At 30.4% G+C, this 23,898-nt stretch overlaps 1 protein-coding gene across 2 annotated transcripts in view; it reads right to left on the bottom strand.

Annotated features, from left to right (window-relative positions):
* LOC107442533 (uncharacterized) overlaps nucleotides 1-22,724 on the bottom strand; it is a 41,302-nt gene extending 18,578 nt beyond the window's left edge. The window contains exons 1-2 of one of the 2 annotated variants that reach the window (XR_001583881.5): nucleotides 22,571-22,724; nucleotides 7,421-7,803 (exon numbers count right to left, since the gene is read on the bottom strand). Coding sequence is in view for 1 of the 2 variants with exons in the window: in XM_016056125.4 (XP_015911611.3) it covers nucleotides 11,079-18,329 (7,251 nt within the window). In the remaining variant the exon portion in view is untranslated. Of the gene's footprint in view, nucleotides 1-7,420; nucleotides 7,804-10,590; nucleotides 18,344-22,570 lie in introns of those variants that run through there. The other variant, XM_016056125.4, reaches the window with a different exon arrangement.
* Between the last annotated feature and the right edge of the window lie 1,174 nt (nucleotides 22,725-23,898).

Raw genomic sequence — 23,898 nt, 5'->3', positions numbered from 1 at the left:
AGAAATTTTCTCGAAGAAATTCTCCGATTTAACTTTTTGAAACCACTCATTTTGGACGAAAATATTTACACACACATTTGTAAATTTTAAATTTAAAGTGTAAATATCTATTCTCTGGTGGTTGCAGCAGACAAACCTCAATTTTCTCATTGAACGTTTTGTGTGCTACTATGTAAGATTTAATACCAACCTTCTTAAAGTTTTATATTTAAACAATTCGATATCTGTTGCACATTAATTATTTAATACATAGGTGCACATTAAAGTTATCGAAACCCGAATTATTTAATACGCAATTAAATATTTTTTTAAATCTTATTTTAATTTTCTTTTTATTTTAATTTGTTATTCAATACTTTTGTTTTGCATAACTTGATAAGAATCTGACAGTAATATTTAATGTTCCTTCAGACATAGTCCTACATAAACTTTAGATAAAGTTGCGGCCCGCCATTTTATTTGTCTTTATAATTGCGGCTCCCGGCCTCATGTAAGTTGGAAACCCCTATTTTAAAACATACATTTACTTTTTAAAGGAGATCTATACAATAGGTTTTCGAAGCAGATTCTGTACGAAAGTATTTGAAAGAAACCCCTCATGACTAGCCAGATAGTATAATCTATTTGTCCACCTGTTGTTGGAAATATGTTGAGTTAGTTTCGGGATTAACACAAGTTCAGAGCAGAAAAATAGCACAAATAATGTCTAATCACTGAAAAATTAATTTTTTTTAAAAAAATTAATTTTTTCAGTTAATCTGAGAATTTTTGTCTCTCATACAGCATTTGTTCGGCTAGAATAGCACTGTGATTGATCGCATTAAATTTGTTCCTGTATTTTTTAAAAATGCATTCTTAAAGTCCTCAGTTGCCGGGGTGTATAGTAGAAGTCCTCAGTTGCCGGCGTGTATTACAGAAATCCGCAGTTGCCGGTGTGTATATCAAAAATACACAGTTGAATGAATGTATAAGTAGTTTTTGTTCATCGCTCTTGTTATTAGAAATATTTTCACTGCTCTATATGTTTGCAGTACCACCTTGGTTGCCGATTCACAAAAATCTTATATTTTAAGAGAGTTACATTCGCATATTCAGCCTTCAGAAAAGGAATTAATAAAATATTTAAGAGTTTCCTTGATACTTTAAGATACTTTAAGCATTCCTCATTCTTCATTCGCTACTTTGCAGTTGAAAACAACTTCAGTTATGAACATGTTATAAGTTTCATCAATAAAAAATTAAACAGACTTCTTAACTAAATATTTTAAAAAATGGCAAGAATAAGCAAATAAAAAAAAAACTAGAAATCATGAGAACAAAATATCCGTGATGCGCAAGGAACTCCAGTTTTATAGGAATGGTACTGGCAATGTTGTCTGAATTGCGCGCCGACCGCCTTTACTTCCCAAATAAGTTCATTTTTATTGATCTGAATCAGGATGAGCTTTCATCCGCGACCGAGTTTAGTGCCCTAACATAAGCAAAATAATGAAAAAAAATTGAAAAAAAGTATGGTATTTTAGAGTTGAAGGGAAGTATCTTAAATTTTGACAAAATTGAATTTTTAAAAAGTCTATTTTTAAAAGTCTATTTTGCCGTATGGGTATTAATTTTCTTTCGAGTTGTCATATTTCTCGGAACAAAAAGGTATAAAAAAATATATATATACATTTTTTTTGCAATAACATTTAAATAAAATGTGAAACACAAAGTATATGCATCTCCTAACTAGATGTTTTAAAATTTAAATGACTTGGAACAAAGTAATTCAGCAAAAATGCATGCTATGCGATATTTTCTACTGAAGGTCCTCGATTAGCTGTGTAAAGTGTGTATGTTGTGTATCGAAGTCCTCGCTTACCTTGCAAAATTGCATACTTCGAAAAAATAAAAATATTTTAAATTTGAGCATCAAACTATTATCTACCATGTATTAGAATATATATACCCAAATTTTATCAAAATACACCCATTATTAACGGAGGTCCTCGGTCGCGGGTACTGGCACACACGTCCCCGGTTGCTGGTTCTTGCGTACCTGTGTGTGTGTGTGTGTGTGTCTGTGTGTGTGTGTGTGCGTGTGTGTGTGTGTGTGCGTGTGTGTGTGCGTGCGTGCGTGCGTGCGTGCGTGCGTGCGTGCGTGCGTGCGTGCGCGCGCTCGTTTCGTTTCGTTAGCCATGTTATTCTTTCAATTCGTTGCTATTAAAATTAACGTTTATTGCAATTAAGATGTGATAGATGTAAGGATTGTGGTTCAACATTGAACTTAATTTTCTGAGAATGTAGAATAAACTGGCAAGGTATCTGGCACATATCTGCCAAAATTTATGAACTATATTCCGCGCTAGATTCGATTTCTGAATATATCTTTTTATAGCAGTATTACTCTAAAAAATGTCCTATTGGTAGAGTTTAATCTGCTTAGTTAAAACTATGCCGTGATTAAACTGTCAAGACGTGTTAAGACTCAGTGGTTGTAAACACTGAGAGGTAGAATGGGTTTCGATCCTCAATGGTGGCATGAAGCTCATTCAACTTCAGATTCATGGGAACCAGCTTATCTTGGAAATAAGAGCAGCTTATGTACACAACTATGCCATTGATCACTAAAGTGTTGTGCCCTTGCCCCCACGATTTTTCTGGTTCATAGAGGAAAAGCTTAGGATTCATTTTGTTATTGTTAAACTGTTAAGTGAAAGGCCAATGATACCTGTTATACCATAATTACCTGTTATTTACCACACATTTATTTACTCTTTTTCTTTTTATGCTTTTCAAGTGTGGAGAGAGGGTAACATGCAAGTAAGCATCAGTTTTTCTTCCTCTTTCAGAAACCAATTTTAATTGAAATAGAATATTAAAAAAAAAAAAAATATATATATATATACAGTGAAACCCCGATTTTACGTTTTCCGTCGGACTAGCGATAAAAAACGCTCGAAGCGGAATAACGTAAAATCGGGTTAAGAAAAATCTATGCATATTTTTAAAAATTGACACCTACCAGTTAAATTAATGGAAAAAATGAGTAATCTTAACTTGCTTTTCGTTTCTAGCTACAATTTCGTATACAGCTCGTTCAATACTAACAATTTTTTGCAAATTTGCTTCTTGATTTACATTTGCAAGTAAAAATTGTTTTAGAGTTTTTATGCTTTGTATCGCTTGTTCAGCTGTTGGCACGTCTACTGTTATTGCATCTTCATCGTTATCAGCACTATCGTCGTAATCAGGCATTAAATCACTTATGAAAGGGATTTCTGAAGTAATGATATCTGTGTCACAGTCATCATCGACTTCCGGAAGGTCCTCAACTTCAGGCACGCTACCTTCTTCTTCTTCCAAAACAACAGCGCTCTCCTCCGATATTGAAAATCCTGCTTTATTGAATCCATTGATAATGTACTTTCGGTCGACACTGTCCCAAGCTAAAGATATCAAATTAAGAGCCCCAAGAACAATAATTTTCGCCTTAGGAGTATCCTGAAAGCCACCAGAATCAAGAAACATAAGAGATTTTCTAACCAGTTGCTTCCGGCAACTCTCTTTAAATGATCGTATAATTTCTAAATCCGGTGGTTGAAGTTTGCTCATACAGTTAGCTGGAAAAAACTCTATTCGCACGTTTTTCAATTTAAGGTTTAAATGAGCAGTGCATTGGTCTAGGAATAAAATTATGTTGCGCTTTTGAAAATTCATTTTCTTATCCAGTTTTCGAAGAAAATTTTTAAATAGTGCTTGCGTCATCTATGCTTTTTTGAAGTGTAATCGGTAGGAAAACTTTTGATATATTTGAAACACCGTGGTTTCTCTGCTCTACCGATCACAAGAGGCGTTAACTTTTGACTTCCATCGGCATTTGCACAGAGCAAAACAGTAAAGAGCATTTTTGAAAGCTTTCCTCCATGGCAATTTTCACCTTTAATTGTCAATGTCTTGTTTGGCAATAGGTTGAAAATCAATCCCGTTTCGTCCGCATTAAATATGTCACTTGGATTACAGCCCTTTAATAAATTTGGCAGAGTTTCTTCTTTCCACTGTTACACAATTGTCATATCCACACTATCGGATTCGCAACGGATAGATTTGAAGCATACATTGTTCCTTTTTTTTAAATCGATCGATCCAGCCATTTGATGCACTGAAGCCTTGGAGTTTAAGTCTTTCAGCAATTTCAAGCCCCTTTTCTCTCAGGATGGATCCATTTATAGGAATCTTTGTTGCTCTGGCTTCCTTGAACCAGTTCATTAAAATGTTTCCTAACTCATCATACGGAGATGTTTCAAGTGTTTTTCTCTTCTTGGCATATTTTCCGAGTTTTTCAGCGTGTAGTTCTACTGAAACTTCTTGCTTTAAAATCATTTGCAAAGTTGAATAAGCAATACCCAAAGATTTAGCAAGATCAACTTTAGTGCCATGAAATTCTTTAGCTTTTTCGATGATTTCAGCCTTTTCGGCCAGAGAAAAGCATTTTCGTTTCGACATCTTCTTTCGAGAAAAGAACACGATGACTAATGTTTCGAAAATGAGAAAAAATGCTATAGCTTTCAAACTCAAACAAAACCGACTGAAAATCTCATTTTGTATGCTAGCACGGAAAAATAAGTAAAACCATTTCGAATAAAATAAAAAAATTTTTTTGATCTGTTAGTAGAAAAACGCATCAAGCGGGATTTTCATAAAAGGGGTAGCGCAAAATCCGGGATTTTTTAACATTATCGGTATAGGCAATTTTTACGGATCAGCAGAAAATGACGTAGGAAGCGGAATAACGTACGAAACGGACAACGTAAAATCGGGGTTCCACTGTATATATATATATATATATATATATATATATATATATATATATATATAGATATATAGATATATATAGATATATATAGATATATATATATATATATATATATATATATATATATATATATATATATATATATATATATATATATATATATACACTGGTTATCATAAATTAAGGAAAATTCACAAAAATCGCGATAACTCAAGAAATTACACATGGAATTTTATGAAACTTACCCACAATATACAACACATAGTAAGGTATTAAACAACATAAAAAGAAATTATCAGACATTAATAGTAGTATAGAAATTAGCACATGTATAAAATAAACAAATTGGAAGTATCGGTTTGCAATAGAAAAAGTACCTTTAATATGGAATATGATTGCCTCTAGAAGCAATACAGCACAAACAGCGATGTGTGATGCTTTCAATTATGCGGTCTATCAGTTCAATAGGAAGTGAGAGCCATTGCTCTTGTAAAGCAGTTGCAAGCGTGGCAAGGGTCTGAGGGGGCGGATTGATGGCAGATACACGCCTCCCTAGAGCATCCCAAACGTGCTCGATAGGATTCAAGTCCGGGGATCGAGCTGGCCACTCCATGCGAGTAATTGTTTCCTGTTGAAGATAATCATCAACAATGCGAGCTCTGTGTGGTCTTGCATTATCGTCCTGTAACAGGAAGCAATCACCAATTGCCCCGGCATATGGGCGCACATAAGCATCAAGGATGTTGTCTCGATAAACCTGAGCATTCACGGTTCCCCTTGGAAAGACATGGAGGTATGTGCGCCCTCCTAAGGATATGCCTCCCCAAACACAGACACTGCCTCTTCCGTATGCATCTCTTTCACGGATGTTTGATGGATGATAACGGGTCCCAGGTTCTCTCCATATCAAATAACGTCTACTGTCACTTTCTAGACTAAACCTGGACTCATCCGTAAAGAGAACAGGCCTTCATTGATCTGACGTCCAGTGGACATGTTGTCGGGCCCACTGCAAACGGTCTCTCCTATGGCGTGATGTGAGCGGCACGCAAATGGCTGGTCGTCTCGCATACAGACCACCTTCGTGGAGCCTTCTGCGCACAGTTGACGTTGACACCAACCTTCCGGTGGCTGCAGCAAGAGAGGATCTAAGATGTGTCGGAGTAGCGGTTCTATTCCTGCGTGCACTTAATGTCAAATATCGGTCATCGGCACTGGTCGTAACAGTTGGCCGTCCTTGACTGAACCTCCTAGATGCCGAATCTGTGGTTTGAAATTGCCTCCAAAGTCTATGAACCACAGATGGACTCACATTTAGCCATCTGGCCACTTCTGATTGACTCTGCCCTGCCTCTAGTCTCCCGATGGCTCTCCATCGTAGTTCTTCAGGCAAATGATGCCTAGAGGTCATTATTACGAATTGGCTATCTCAGATTTTCAATGTCGCAATCACAGTAAAATTTGTGTGCTTTCTCTCAAACTTGGACTTTTATGCTCCAGGCAGATGACGTAAGCCGAGTGCAGCGCCACTAATTTGCATATTGCAATTTTACTCAGCTACTCTTAGTGGACAACATATGCAAATTTTGCACGGTTTGGCTTACTTTTGAAAGAGTTATCGCTATTTTTGTGATTTTTCCTTAATTTATGATAACCAGTGTATATATATATATATATATATATATATATATATATATATATATATATATATATATATATATATATATATATATATATATATATATATATATATATAGTATATTACTCGTGAGTACTAATTCTGATATATTTCCAGGAAAAGAAATTTAAGGAAATGTTTTAAGTTGAAAAGAAAGGCTGTAAAATTTTTCCAACTTGGTTAAATGCTTGTTTAACTATGCAAATTTGAAGCAAAACATTATTTTTCAATTTATGAATCAATCAAGAAATGATTAAAATGCGTAAAACATAAGGAAATCTCATTTATTTATGTAAGAGTCATTAACATATCTATTTACTTGTCATATTAGTTTAAAATTTTACAATGAAATGGATTTAACGGATGATGCACTCAGTTTGAGGGTAATTTTTACAAGAATTTATAATGTAGATTTTTTGTTGAAATGTTTTTTGCAAAAGTTTGTAATTGGCAGAAAATCTATTTGAATTTCATAGCTTTCTTCAGCTTACTAGGAAATCAAAGCTAATATTAAAAATTTGTTCCAGTATATGCGTTAAAGTGGCCATTTATAAATTTTATGATTTCTTAACTTTTGAATCATTGAGCATATCATTCAAAATGCAAAATGATCAGCCATAATAATTTAGTATATTTCATTATTATGTATTCATACTGTTTACGTATTTCTCTTTTTGCTAAATAAGTGTCCTGTAAGTTATGTTAATCGTAAGTGATTATTTACTTGTTAAATAATCAAAAGTTTAGAAAAATACGTTTTTTGCATGATGCAATATACTGGATACCCAAATAAGTGGGTATCCACATTCTTCCGAAAGAGATGTCTAGGTATAGTAAATTGGCTATGCGTAACTTAAGGAATTCTTTTCGATGTCGCTTGGGGGAAATAAAGCATAGGAATTACTAGATTAAAAACAATACAATAAAGGAAAAGAAAAGTAAAATACCGAATTGTAGAGCGTCTTTGGTTCAATACAACAGACAATGAGCCACAGTGGCTCTGGAGCTAGCTTCTGAATGAGATGCTTCGGGTTCGAATCCAGCGATGGTTGATCGATACGTTCCCAGCTCAAACTTTCCTTGAAGCTGACGCAAATTATCCTCTGTAGTAGACCGATCATGGAATAAAATCCCCTTTCTTTTAGCTTTACCTTGAGAGATTTTTGCGGTTTTCCTTACCAGGTAACGCAAATGCGAGTAAGTTCCTTCAAAAGGTCCTCCACAATGGCTAATTTGTCTTGGCCTGTTTTATTTGTGGGGTTCAAAATTATAAAACTTCTGTCACGAACACTGATAGTAGTAAACTTTAAATTGAGCTGTTCAATGCTAGCTGTAAGAAAAAATAAAATATGGACATTTACTCTACTTTCTTTTCCCTCAGTGTAGGTAGGAATACAATTTCACACATTTATTATATGCCCTAATAACATTTTTCATTAATACTTTTGAAGATAAGAAAAGAAAAATAGTTATTAATGTCAAGTAAACTGGCATAAGTTTCGCCATCAAAATAACCGCATTGGTCATTATAATATAAAGCCAAATAAAGTCAGTTAACAAAAGTCTCGATTTTTCACGTTACGTTTTAGAAATGTATTACTTCAAAAATTCAAATATTTTGATTATCTGATTTACATTTAATTCCGAACAATTTGGATACTTGAGGTTCCACTTTATAGTTAAACTATTTATTGACTTTTTAACAAGATATGTATACAAATTATTTTCGGAAAAATATCTTAACATTAATGTTTACCATTCCATTAATGTATGTTTATAATATAGAGTTACATGTATGAATCGCAGGTGTAAGAGCAAATTATTGTGCAATTTTGCAGCGTAGTTTTGGCTAAAAATATTGGTCTAGTCTCAATATATTGGTAAAGATAATGAACTTTAAAAACGGAGAAAATAACAATTTAGTTTTTGTGCCATCTCTAGACACAAATAATTCCTTTTTATCAAAAATTGTTAATATTTATGAGGAATTGATAAAAAAAATTTCTTTTATAATCATATATGCATGCATCGATCTTTACGTTGTTTTTTTTTTTCTAAAAAAATACATGCATTTATTTTTTAATCTATGTACAGAAGAGGGATAAAATAGATGTTATTTAAAGTCATCTATGCCAGTAAAAAGATTTATATGAGGTCAATTAAATTATAAATCAATAATGTCTCATATTTTAAAAAAAATAATTATACAAAAAAGGAAAACAATCTCGAAGTTCTGAAACATTTAATTCAACTTACAAGGGAAACTAGGGAAGTGTGACTCGCCAATTTTGAAATAAACTAGTGGGATGTATGCCTTATGAGGAATAATTTTAGGGGGCAACATTCGTTTCGGCCCATAGAGGGTCCTATGACAGATAAAAAATAATTAAGTATGTAGAAAAATCGGTATTTCATTACTTCACTGCAGACTATTAGTTATTGTAATTATCTCATACTCCAATTAATTTTGTGCTACTTTCACGTACTATATAATGCATATTTATTGTCAAAATTGATTTCGAAAATTTTATATATCTGTAGTTTTTCAGAAAAAAAAACAAAAAAATTGGCATTTTTTAAAAAAAAAATTTTGGCATCCAAGTTTTTAAATTTTTTTTTTCCAAAAAATTTTCCAATATTAAAACTAGTAAACAGTAATAAATTTCATTTATATGAGAGTCGAAATATAATTCGCATTTTCCCAAACTGATGGAATTTTTTCATATTTAATGTGTATCCAAAAATGTGATTTATAAAAAAAAAAAATTTTTTTTTTTCATATTGTTAGATCTTGCAAAAAAATCTGAAATAATTTATGTGATTGCATAAAATTAAATTGCATTTATAAAAATGTTTTCAAATTTGCTTGGCGGGAAATTTGAACTTAAAAAAATATTTCAGTTTTCAACGATTTTCTTTTTTTCTTGAAAGGTCAACCGTACTATATAAACAAAATTTGTAAGTATTTGTCGCTTTAATAGACACATTTTTTTTTTCTTAATTATTTTCTTGCACAACTGGTAAAAAAATGTAGAAAAAAAAAGTTTCAAAAAAAAAGTTTTTGCCAAAAAATTAAAATATTATTTAAAAATATTGTCCTGGGAATTGTTCAATATTTTGTCAAAACATTGCTATTTTTGAAATATTATTCATTAAATTATCTTTATACCTGATATCCTAGCTAATGCCAACTTTTAAAGTTAAATATTTCAAAAATTAGCTAGGATATCAGATATAAAAATAATATTATAAAGATAGCAATGTTTTGACAAAATATTGAACAATTCACAGGACATAGATATCAACGGATTTTCCACTTAAAGTGACATATCACTTCAATTTTTGTGTATAGAGTACAGTTGATCTTTTATGAAAAAAATCGAATTGAAATATTAAGTTCAAATTTCCCGCCAAGCAAATTTGAAAACATTTTTATAAATACAATTTAATTTTATGCAATCACATAAATTATTTCAGATTTTTTTGCAAGATCTAACAATATGAAAAAAAAATTTTTTTTTTATAAATCACATTTTTGCATACACATTAAATATGAAAAAATTCCATCAGTTTGGGAAAATGCATATTATATTTCGACTCTCATATAAATGAAATTTATTACTGTTTACTAGTTTTAATATTGGAAAAATTTCTGAAAAAAAAAATTTCAAAAATTTTATGCCAAATTTTTTTTTTTTAAAAATGCCAATTTTTTAAAAAATTTTTTCTGAAAAACTACAGATATATAAAATTTTCGAAATCAATTTTGACAATAAATATGCATTATATAGTACGTGAAAGTAGCACAAAATTAATTGGAGTATGAGATAATTACAATAACTAATAGTCTGCATTGAAGTAATGAAATACCGATTTTTCTACATACTTAATTATCTCTCATAGGACCCTCTATGGGCCGAAACGAATGTTGCCCCCTAAAATTATTCTTCATAAGGCATACATCCTACTAGTTTATTTCAAAATTGACGAGTCACACTTCCCTAGTTTCCCTTGTTAGACGCTTTTTCAATTCGTAAAATAAAATTTTCTTGAAGTATAAGTATAAAACGCTAAACAAAATTTCCAAACAAAAGTCACTCTTTGTGAATATAACTCGTTTTTCTTTCCTTTTTTTTATTTAAAACTATTATTTTACCTTAAAAATACATTATAACAGGTTATTATTTTAGCTGCAATATTAAATTAAATCCTCTACAAAAAAATATTTCACTGCAGCTAAGGATAATTTATAAATGACTCATATTCTGTCTTTGATGAAAAAAGAGATTGTAATCAAGTTTCGAGTTATATAACACCATATATATTTTTTCAGGAGGTTAATGATGCTCATAATTCTATGTACATATATATTTAGCACAGAAAATTTAATCATACAGGTAATTCAATCATACACATAACGATAAAACACATTTAAAGAAAATTCTAATATTACAAAAAGTTCATAAATGATGTTGAACATAGTACAGCATAACAGTACATAACATACAATACGTAAAAATCAAAGTTAAAATGTGGAAATACTAAATCTTATAACTTTTTAATAGTGTTAACAAATATATATATATTTGTTTATAGAATTGCAGACTACATTACTAAATTCAATTGCTTCAATAGTTGTTTATGTCCATTGGCTAAGCAAACTTGAAGCAAAGTAAAATTCTGTTCATTTCTAGCATTTGAGACTGCTATTTTCTCCTCAAAACCAAGAATCTTTAACTTGGACATTATTCTGTTGTCTCCAATTGAAACACACATGAAAAGTTCATCAATGAGCTGTAGAAAGTCAGAAATTTCCTTTAAGGTTGTGTAATCCTTTGGTGTTTTACAGTCTTTATTTTGTATGTTATAGATTGCTCCATACTTAAGCAAAGTAATGGCGGTTTCAAAATTTGCTGCTGCATGCAGTGCCGAGTTACCACAGTTTTTTGTTTTGGCATTTATAAATGTCGACAAATGATGTACGTTTTCACCTTTAACATGCATGAGCAATAACTCGGCAATTTCAGCATGTCCTTTAGACGATGCAATGTGCAAAGCCGTATTTCCTTTAATAGTTGCTTGCATAGCATCACATTTCTTCTGTAATAAAATTTTAACCACAGATATATTGCCTCTATGTACAGCAAAATGTAGAAGAGTTCTACCTTCGGAAATAGTGCTTCTGAGGTGACGCAGCTCTAACTCTTCTACTGTTGGAACATGGGCATTAGTTTTCTTTAAATCTCCTGATCTCCATAAATTTAAATCATCCAAAGGATATTTCATAGCCTCTATTAGATTTTCTGATTTCAAAACTTCGGAATGTTCATTTCCCAAAACATATTTTAGATTTTCAATATTTTCTTTCAAAATTTTACTAGCTTCAAAAAATTTCCCCATATTAAACAATATCAATCCCAAACTTTGTTTTGTTCCTACTGTATCTTTATGATTTGGACCTAAGTCTTTTTCCTGAATATTTAACATTTCTCGCAAGCCTTCCACAGATTCATAAGGTTTATTTATATAATATAATATAGCGTTTATATTATGGAATGTTCTTAAAGTATTTGCATGAAAAGGACCATAAACTTTTTTTCTAGATTCATAAACACATTTGTAGGTGGACAGGGCTTCGTCGTATTTCTCTAATTTAGATAAAGTTATACCTATTTTACTTTGCGTAAATAAGGTTAGAGGATTGTCCGGACCATAAATTTCAAGGTGCTTTTCGAAAACAATATTATAGGCTTTCAAAGCCTCTTCATAGTGTTCAAGGCTGTTTAAAACTGACGCCATACCAGACAAAGTTCTTAAAGTATCAAAATCATTTAGACCAAACATTTCGCTTTGTTGTTGAAAAACATATTTAAAAATTTGAAATGCTTCGATGTTTTGACCTTGACCATGCATTGCTTGAGCTACGAAGGATTGCATTTTTAAAGAATCAGCATTAAACTCTTTCTCATTTCTTATAAATTTCGTACAGGCACGAAGTAATTTTTCATAGTCTTGGCTTGACAATGATGTTGATTTTCTACTTTCAAAGATATCAGGAATATCTGTACCAAGGTTCTGGGATGTTTTCTTCTGAAAATCGTTTAGATTGGTTAGAGCGTATTTTGGCTTGTTAAGTATCTGAATAATTTTATGTCTAGCAATTTCAAAATCCTTGTCAATTATACTCTCGAGGTGTTTCAGTTTGGGAAAGTCATTTTTTACTGCACAAGTCATTAGAGTTTTTTCTTCGTTGTTTTTTGCAAATGCTATAGATTTTAAAAATTCAGAATTTTCAACTTTTTCTAGAGTACTTAAAATATTAATATTACAATTTTGTACATTTTTGAAAACAATGTCAATGAATTTTAATAAGTCGTTAACATATTTGCCTGAAGCTAAATCTAGAGGAGTCTTTCTGTCATTGGACATGGCATTATAAATAGCCCCATTTTCTAACAGAAGTTTTGCTGCCTCATATTTTCCATACTTGGACGCGATGTGAAGCGGTGTGACATTTTGTCCTCCAAATGCGTTAGGATTTGCTTTGTATTCCAGTAGTAATTGAATAATTTCCGTATTACCCTCCCCTACAGCATAATGCAGAAGCGTTGCATGATCTGAATCCATGGCATGGATACAGGCTCCTTTATCAATAAGCAATTTTACATTAGAAACGTTGTTACTCTTAACTGAGTGAAAAATTTCTTTAATCATCAGTAGAAACTTTTTAATATTTTCACTATCAGTAAGTAATAATGGAGTTCTATGAAAGATATCATGAAAGCAGTCATAAATTGCACCGTTGCTGAGCAGTACCCTGAGGACTTCCTCGAAACCAAACATGGCAGCTAAATGAATGGGTCGGGCTCCATTATCACCAGATTCGTTTATATTAATTCCTTTTTTAATGAAATATTTAACGACATCTGTTTGACCAGCTTGAGCCGCATAATGAAGAACATTCATATTAGCACATCCACGTTCCCTTAATAAAGTTTTCTCGCATTGAATAAAATATTCAACAATATGTAAATGTCCCTCTCGTGCTGCTAAGTGTATGGGTTTTGAGTTGAAACTGTTAACTGCACGTAATGAGGCATTTTCGCTTATTAGAAATTTGACTATGTCTAGGTGGCCATACTCAGCAGCAATATGTAACAAAGTATAATCACCATTCAATTTTGCATTTACGTTTGTAGTTTTCTTCTGGAAAATTATTTTTACGAGATCCAAACGATCATACCATACAGCCCACTCTATAGGTCTTCGATTCTCTGAATCCAGCTTATTAATGTCTGCTCCTCTATCTAACAGTAATTTTGTGATTTTGGAATGGCCTCGTTTAACTGCTAGATGCAAATTTGAAGTAAAATTATTTATTAAAATATAATTAACATCAGCTCCATGATTTAAGAAAATAGTTACAATGTCCTCATAGCCACACTCAATAGCACGAAACAAAGATTCTTCTAAACTGAAATCTTCTGTTAGTGATTTATTATGCAAAATATAAGAAACCACTCGCTCCATACCATTGAATGAAGCGTATTGAAGAAACTTATCTATATCACCTTTAAACTGCTTCCCTGAATATATTTCGTTTTGTTGTAGAAGAATCAAACACATTTCTTCGTGCCCACCTTGGATAGCTTTCATGAGTGGATATCCAGCATTTACATCAGCTCCATTTTTGATTAACACACGAGCTATTTCAGTGAAATTGAACTCTGAAGCTAAGCATAAAGCAGTGTTGCCTTCAGATGTCATAGAATTTAAAGAACACTTTTCAGTCGATAACAGTAAATTAACAACTTCAAGATGATTCGTTTCAACGGCGCTATGCAAAGGTGTATATCCGCTGTCGCTAGGTATGTTAAGATCAGGCAGCTTGTTGACAAGATATTGAACAATATAAGTGTTACCCGAGAGGCAAGAAAGATGCAGCGCAGTCATACCCTTATTATCTTTCCACTGTAACCATTTCATCACACTACTACCCATCGCATTGGTAGCCATTTCTACAAGAGTTTTAAAGATTTTAAACATATTTGAGTTAGATGCGAACATATCATAATTCACTACATTAACTATTATACCCAACTGTTTAAAAAATATAGCAATATATTTTGTGGTTAAAGCACAACAATGTAACAATGTGTACCCATTTTCAGTACTTAGAGAAAAAGCCTTCCTGCTTAATAAAAGAGTACTAGCTATATCGTAATTTCCACCAAGTATTGCGAGTCTCAAAGGAGTAAAACCTTTCAGATCTACGGCAGTTACATCTGCTCCATGTTCAATTAATCGCTTCGAGATATCATTTGTAACGTATTTTATACTTAAATGAAGAGGAGTGCAGCCCTCAGGATCCCTTTGATTAATAGGAACTCCATTTTCAATCAAATAATTAATTACGTCTAAATTTCTATTTAAAATAGCATACTTATATGCAGAATCACCACATATCTCAATATCTTCCAGTCTTGCCCCGTTTGTGATCAAGATTTCAAAAATCCTCATGTGTTTTTCTCTAAAGGCATAATGCAAAGGTAAACATTTTTGGCTACTCATAGCATTTATATTAGCACCATTTTCAAGTAAGTATTCAACAATAGACTGGTGTCCGCTCTCAACAGCGATGTGTAGAGGAGTTAAGCCCTCTTTTGCTCTTGCACTTACGCTTGCTCCCCGTGAAATTAATATCTTAACAACTTCTAGGTGACCAAAAAAAGAAGAGAGATGCAATGGAGTGGTTAAATGTTCCGTCGTTTCAGAATTAGCATCAGCTCCCTCATCGAGTAAGTAAACAACCATATCCAAGAAACCAAATTCAGCGGCAATATGTAATAACGTAAATCCATTCTCGTCCCGGATTGAATTAATATTTTTGTTGTTACATAAAAACAATTCAGCTATTTCCATTCTATTATTTATTACAGCTTTTTGTAGTGCCGTCTGATTAGCGACATCTACAACATCAGTTTTAGCTCTGTGGTGCAGCAACGTCTCAACAACATCGAAACAACCATTCTCTGCCGCAACGTGGAGAGGTGATTGCTTGCGCTCGCACTTTTCATCTACCGATATTTTTAGCTCTTCTAAAATGTATTCAACTATACACTTGCTTCCAAAAGCTGCAGATACATGGAGAATATTTCTTTTATGAAAATCTTTGGCCTTTGGATTCAATCCCCGATCAATCAAGAACTTAAGAATGTCAATGTTGGAAGATTTTGCTGCGAAGTGTAAAGCTGTCATCAAATTGCTGTTCCGTCCATAAATATCAGCTCCTTGTCTTATCCAATGCTTCACTTCATCTAAGGAATTGCCAGACAACGCACGAAATAATCGCTCCTGATTTTCTACAGTATACCTTGCATTTGATTTATTTCTCACACGCTTGATTGTGATATTTCCTTTGCGATATATATCATGTTTTATAATTTTCATAGCAAATAGGAATATCAATTGAGTTGAATCCATTAAAATGTCTACTAAAGGATTTCCATGAGCTAGATAATTCCTGAGATATCTACCAACTAATAATGGGTTATCGACTTCGTTGTATTGCTGACTAGTTATTAAGTAATAATTAGAATGCTCCAAACTAGACAAAATTGATAAAATAAGCATTTCAATTTCTGCTTGCATTTTTAAATTATTTTTATAGATGAAAAATGATTCGATGTTATTTTCAGACAAATTATTCTCTTCCACAAGTCTTTTTATAGCTGTAATATCATTCAATAAGATTTCTTGATAACTTAATGTTTGTATCAGTTTTCTGTTCTTAATAGTCTTAAAGGTTATTTTTTCAGTTTTCTGAAAAAATTTTCTGAATTCATGTAGATTTTTTATTTCATGATTTCGACGCACAGTCATGTAAATAATTCTGGAAATCAAAGATAAGGCATGTGAATTTATTCTTCCTTTTCCGATACTGCGGTAAATTTCGCTTATTAATGAATTAATGTTTTCTAATCCTTCTGAATTGTATAAAGGATTTATGATGTCTAACCTACACTTTATTCTACACTTCGTTGAAAAAATGTCGTGACTGCTCATTTCATACTCAGGAGTAAAATTTGAATTTAGCATATTAAGATGTTTCTGAAATTCGGTTTCGGATATTTCTAAAAATTGCTTCTCAAAACTGATAATTTCTGCTATTTTTGAAAACAGACTTTTTACAAAATGCGTTTTTTTCCTCATTATTTTATCCAAATCAGATACCAGTTTTTCGACTTCAATCACGGCATTATTTCTTGGAAAAAACTGGGATACATCATTCTTGCAACATATCAATCTTATCATATGAAAAGTGTCTTTCAACACGTCAATGTCTTCGCAATCACAAATTTTTTTCAACAAAGTTCTGAAAATCTCAAATTTTATTTTCTGAAATGCTGAAGTGATTCCAACGTTTAAACTTTTCAGATCATTCTGAACTCGAACGTAGAATTCAGAACCATACATTTCTTCTATTTCGTGACAGATTGCCAAAGGAAAACCATGCGAGAACGAGTTTCGCAAAGCTTTTATAATTCTAACAGTTTCCTTAGGTAAAAATGACATCAAATAATCGCTTGTTCCAGAAGACAATTTAGGCGATTCCAATGTATTTTTAAAATTTTCTCCCATCACTTGCAATGCCCTGACTATAACAGTTTTCCCGCTCTTTTCTACAGCATTCACCTCTGTCACTGCATCAACGCATTTCTTAATAATGCTAAGGGATTCATAATCGCGAATGAATTCATAATTTTGGTAAAATTCTTCAAAGTGGGAATATTTATGGGTAATGCTGTTAATCATATCACCACGTGTTTTGTTAGGAAATGTCGATAAATTTTTTATGTCTGTAAACTTGATATCTTTAGTTTCGTTCTCTAAACACTCAGAAAAGGTCGCCAGGTACTTGAGAAAATCAGTCTCCGTTACGCAGCAATTAATGTAACATCCTTGATTGTTCAGATACCGGATGTGCGAGATTAGGTGAAATTCCATTTCTTCCCAAGGAATCCGGTCATACGTAGATTTCAGCCATTTTTTCAAAGTGAATATATTTCGCGCGATCCCTTTCCCTAAAACAATCAGCAGGTCTTTCGATTTGCTGTTTGCGTACTTTGTTTCATACAAGTCACTGTACTCCAAAATAAGTGATAAACTCTCTTGGATGTCATTATGTGAATAATCACTAGACTCAGATGGTGGATTTTCCTCGAAGTAGTAGTCAAGTAAAAAACTGTGTATGAATATTTGAATTTCAATTGATATATCCACGTTTTTCAGCATTAACTCATTTAAACTTTCCGATAGGAGTGAGCACAATTCTTTTTTCCGAGAAGAAAAATAATTCATTGGCCACTTCTTCATTAGAACTTCCAGAAGTTGCGTATTCCCTGAGCGCACAGAATAATAGAAGGCATTGTGGCCTTCCTCATCCTGATCGGTTGGCAATGGAAAAGTTGCCCCTACTTTAGTCGAGAGATCACTGATAGTCGACGAATTATCACTGAATATGTTGTTCAATAATTCTAAACGATTGTGTTTACAAGCCATTATCACCACATTAGATTTTTTAAATGGATTGTCGTTGTAACTAAAGTACGAAAATAAATGGGTAGAAATGTTAACATTGCTTATTAATGCCAAGATGCGACATAACTCTTCAAAGTTCACTTCATCGTTGAATTCTATGGCGTTTTTTATTGATTTTAAAACATTTATGTAAATACAGCGTTGATTTGATCCATTGAACTGCAGAATTTGGTTGATTGCTGAAATCTCTGATTTCTTTAGTAATTCTAATAGCTCTTGCACTTGAGTATCAATCTCCAGGCTTCTTGCATCCATCGTAGAAGCTCAAGCTATTAAAGAAGAGAAAAAATAATCTAGAAAAATGATTTAAACATTTAAATCCCCTGTTTGGAATGAAATCGAAATTAAAAGAACAATTTGAATGGTATTTAATGTGTCTTTTGATGTTTTTTTGTTTTAAAAACTTATGAAAGAAGAAATCTCTGAAATTCTTTAACCCTTTATCTACTGCATTACGAACTACTGAAAATTTTTTCATAAATATATTTTTTTTAGCTGTCATATTGATAATTAAGAAACATACGTGAAAAAAAATTCAATTAAGAATTAATTAAAGTGTTACTTAAAAATACCACTTTAATTAAATAGTTTAAAGTGATTGGTACTTTTAAGTACCGTCAGTAGATAAAGGGTTAAAAGTTAAAAGTTATATATATATATATATATATATATATATATATATATATATATATATATATATATATATATATATATATATATATATATATATATATATATATATATATATATATATATATATATATATATATATATATATGGAATTCTAATGTTTCTAGGAGCATCTATTTAAATACCACTTTTAATGAAATGAACAGAATTAAAAGAATATGTAGTAATATTTGTTATCCAAAAAATAAATCGATAAACTCTTTCAAAATTTGATAAAAAACAATGAATACCCAACTAAAGTTATAAAATTTTATATAAAATCATTGAATTAATCGTATATTTTTGCGGATATATTTACTAAAAATTTTTTCTTTGTTAATTTTTATAATTTTTCCATGTGCAAATCCATTTCGGGCAAATCCGTGGGTAAAATTATTTACTCAAAATTTCTTTATTAATTTTTCCATGTTCAAATCTATTTCGGGCAAATCCATGTCAAAAATTATTTGCAAAACAGGCAATTAATGTTTCTCTTTTCTATTTTATATTTTTTCTTAAATAAATATTTATTTTCTAAAATTATTTATGGTCAACTTTTTTAAATTATCCAGCATAATATTACCTTGCGCACATCCATTTCGGGCCCATCCTTGGTAACTAACAAATCAATGCACAGCATAACAAATCACTTCAGCAATACAGTAAGAACGGCACAAAACCACTCGAGTTACACTCAATTTGCGCTTTTGTTTTCATATTTTGTAATCTGGCAATCTTGTTGTGAAAATATTTTTAAATCATTCTTGAAAAATTTCCAGTTCATGTAAGTACATCTGATTTAGCTACTCGCTTTATAGTTTTTGCTTTATACTGTTTTTTTCTTTTTCTTTTATTTTATTTTCTGTTTTACGTGTTATTTTTACTTATTGTGTTCTATTTTATTTGCTGTAATTTTTGTTAAAAATTTTTTGAGTGCTCCTCACACTATTGTATTAATATATTTTGCGTTGGCTATATTGATACAATATCAGAAAGCACTCTTTTTCGTGGATATAATCGCGTGAGCTGATGAAAAGATTATATCTTTTTTTTTTTCTTTTTTTTCCGGTTTACTTAAAAAAATTTCATCCTTTTTTTCTTTTCTTTTTTAAATCAATTGTAGGTTATTTTTTAATTATTACTCCCCCCCCCTTTTTTTTTCATATGTGTATAATTTTCCTTTGTTTTTTATTTTCATTTATATATATATATATATATATATCATTATATATATATATATATATATATATATATATATATATATATATATATATATATATATATATATATATATATATATATATATATATATATATATATATATATATATATATATATATATATATATATATATATATATATATATAAATGTTTTTGATATCACTTTAATCCTAACTAAAGCAAGCATAGATGTTTTTTGAATACATGTATATATATATATATATATATATATATGGGTGATTCTCACGAAATATGACAATTCACTGTCCCTTGCTATACTATAATACTAAAAGAACTTTTTTTAAAAAAAAATTAATAAACAGCATTGCTCTTAGCATTTTAAAATGACTTTGCACTAGCATTGACTGTTTTGTATAGTTAAAAAAATTAATTGAACTTCAAAATGTCATTTTCCTGCCATGTCCCAAACAATGTCTCCTATAGTAACTAGCTTCGAAACTTCCCATAAATTTTTCAATATCTAATTTTTTTTTTATCTCAGCCGGTATAAGCATTTCTAGAATATACGCAGAGGCTATTATGTACAAAAAATTCGTTTAAAATAATTTTTTCTGTCAATAATTTGTTTGTCCCAAGAAGATCAGTCATTTTCCTGGCTACTTTTATTTAGAGGTTTATAACCAAAATAGATGGAACCAGCAATCAATATCTTGTATTAATAGATTGATTAGATATCCTCCTATATGAACATGTCTTGTTGCGTGAATAAAGAACCAATTTTCTGGGTCAAAATCTATTTCAAAAAATTTTTCAAGATGAGTAGGTTTTTGTGTTGTCATTTTTCTGGCTTCTTGAAATCATTAATAACATAAACTGCATAGATTTATCTGAGTAATTTTAAGAAACCCTGTTGTTTTCTGCAGAATGTAAACGTCTTAGGCCAAAATATTAAATTAAAGTTACATGCCATAAAATGGCGAATTTGTCATTGTCCTGGCTGTCATTTTCCTGGCTTATGTATTCCAAGACATTGAAATGTTACCAAAAATTTTTTTAACTGTTAATACTGTACAGAGGAAAAGCAAACATTAACCTAATACCAAGTTTATGTGTGATTGTAATATAGTTGGATGTAATCAAAGTTATTTATTTATTTAATGATTGATTATTATACACAATTTTATTCTGTACGTATCAGCAACAAAAAAATTTGATTCTTTCTACAGTGGATAAAAAGAATTAATTTAAGCAATTTATGGTCCATCAAACATATAGGCTTAAGTTGAGTTACTTACTATTAACTTAAAATAACTGTTTTTTAAACTTCTAAGCTAATATGTAATTTTCCTGGCATTCAAGATTTGGTGAATTTCTAGTTTATTTTTTCTCTCGAGCAAATGTCAATAAACTGCACTGCTGTCTGTAAGATATTAATAAATGTAACTAAAGAAGTATACAAAAAAAATGTCAGATTATTTTGAAGACTAAATTTGAAGAAATTTTTGGTCCGAATTGCCATGTTTAAAAAGAATCACATATATATATATATATATATATATATATATACAATATATATATATATATATATATATATATATATATATATATATATATATATATATATATATATATATATATATATATATATATATATATATATATATATATATATATATATATATACAATATATATATATATATATATATATATATATATATATATATATATATATATATATATATATATATATATATATATATATATATATATATATATCACAGCGGGAGGAGAGGAAACGAACATGTAAACAAACGAAATGAAGCGTTGAAAAATGAAGAAAAAATTGCAAGAACTCAAATTTGATTCAGATTAAAGCTGATTAAACAAGTTTGAAATTTGATGTTTTTAATGATGTCAATTTTTTTTTGTCTGTTGATGCATTTATATTATTTTAATGATAGAAAATTATTATCATAAATAGGATAATTTCTTATTGAAAACTCAAAAAATAAGAATAATGATACGTCCACTTAAGATAGTTAAAAATATTAATACATATTATTGCAAGAATATTTACGACGGTGTGTCAAAAAACAATAATGTAAAAATTATTTTTTTTAAAAAAAATGAGGATTATTTCGTAGGGATAATAATTTTAAAATTTTTACAAAACAGATAAAAATCGTTTAAACTACACTGTAATATATATCCTAATCAAATTAATATCCCAATCAGTATATCCTAATCAAATTACGGTTAAAAGTACTGATACTCTAAGTGCGGCATTCGTAAAAGCCATTTTACAATAAAATAAATTTTCACCGTAGAATTTTACACCGCAGTATTTACAGTATTTTTTATTTAATTACAGTGATACAGTAACTTTTCAGTAAATATTATATTATTCAATATATTCATCATATATACTTCAATATTTACGAATACTATATTTTCAATTAAATTAAGTTAGGTAATACATAGGAGATATAATACTTCTGAGATATAGAAAAACTATCAACCAAGTACTAAATAAAAAACATCACGTGCCATAAGTATTCATATGTATTTTTAAAAATCGTATTCAGTGATTGAAATTAATTCAAACTAATTTGTTTTTCGAAAGATAAATGCGATTTAAACTTACTTCTTAATTTGATGAACACTGGGTTACATTGAGATCATAGTCGTAATGTAATTTGTTAAGTCGTAAACTTTCAAAAGAATCCAAAAATTCCAGTCAGTTTGTTTAAGAAGAAAGAAATATAAAGAAGTGAAAGCATTTAATGTTTTTCATTTGACAGGCGATAATTCTAGTCAGGAGACAACAGATATCACTTATCTTCAGCAATAGATAAAACTTAATCACAACTCTGAAAGTAATGAAATAAAATTTGCTTTTCTGTTATGATTTTCATAGAAAATTAATGCATAATCTTTTTTAAACCTTTTTTGCTGGCGTTGCATAAACTCAATAGACTTTTTATCAGTCACTAAGGTTATGAAATTACCAGTTAGTCAGTTATACAGTCAGTTCAACAAATCATTTTAGTTCTGGTGGCTGACGAATTCAGTAATACGTTTAAAAAATAAATTTAGCTTTTCTCATTTTTCAGTCCTAAACTGTTACAGACTGTTACTGTATGAAATGTTAATTAATTAGCAGGAAAATATAATATTCATTTTGAAAATTCTTATTTAAAATGAGAGAAAGCAAAAAGAATGTTCATTTGATGTCGTAAAGAAATTCTTAAGTTAGGAAAAAACGAAAACGTTATTGAAATTTGCCAAATTACATTTAAAAACATTTTGCTCGATTTCAGGTTGAAATACGAGGGTGTTTCTATGAACGTCATTAATCTTCTTTTGTCTTCTCCCGCAATCAAACAGGTCTAGGTGTTTTATTTAGCTGCCACCTTCACCTGCGATTTATCATATTTCGATATATTTTCTTGTTTTTATTTGTTTAATTATGTAAACACTTTAATCTTCTCCTTTGATGAGGATTAAAAAATATTATGGGTGAGTTTTTATGGAATACACTGTAAATAAAAATAAGAGAAAAATTCATTAAGAATTTCGAGAACTCTCCCAAATATAAAAAAGATGCAAATTTAATTTTAACATCTCAACGATTAAAGTGTCAAAGTATCTGCAGAACAATTATTTTTTTTCTAAATAAAATTAACATTAACACCTTTTCTGCTCCAGGACGAGAACACTTTAATTAAGTTCAATTAATTTTTAGGACTCAGAAATGTGGCTCAGATATTTTAAAAATTCACCAATTTTTAAACATTTTAAGTCGTAAGTTTCTGCAATATTTTTCTCAAAAAAAAAATTTTTTTCAGCATTACGATTTTTGCAGCAAATCTGCTCGTTCATTTGCTTATTACAACATTTTATATGGTTCCCTTTATGTAAAATTGAAGAGAAAAAAAAATTTAAAAACATCGAATTCCCAGATGTAAGTAG

The sequence above is a fragment of the Parasteatoda tepidariorum genome, chromosome 8 (assembly GCF_982258835.1).
Source record: "Parasteatoda tepidariorum strain Cologne lab strain chromosome 8, Ptep-v5.0, whole genome shotgun sequence".
NCBI lineage: Eukaryota > Metazoa > Arthropoda > Arachnida > Araneae > Theridiidae > Parasteatoda > Parasteatoda tepidariorum.
This window is presented reverse-complemented; position numbering and strand designations above follow the sequence as displayed.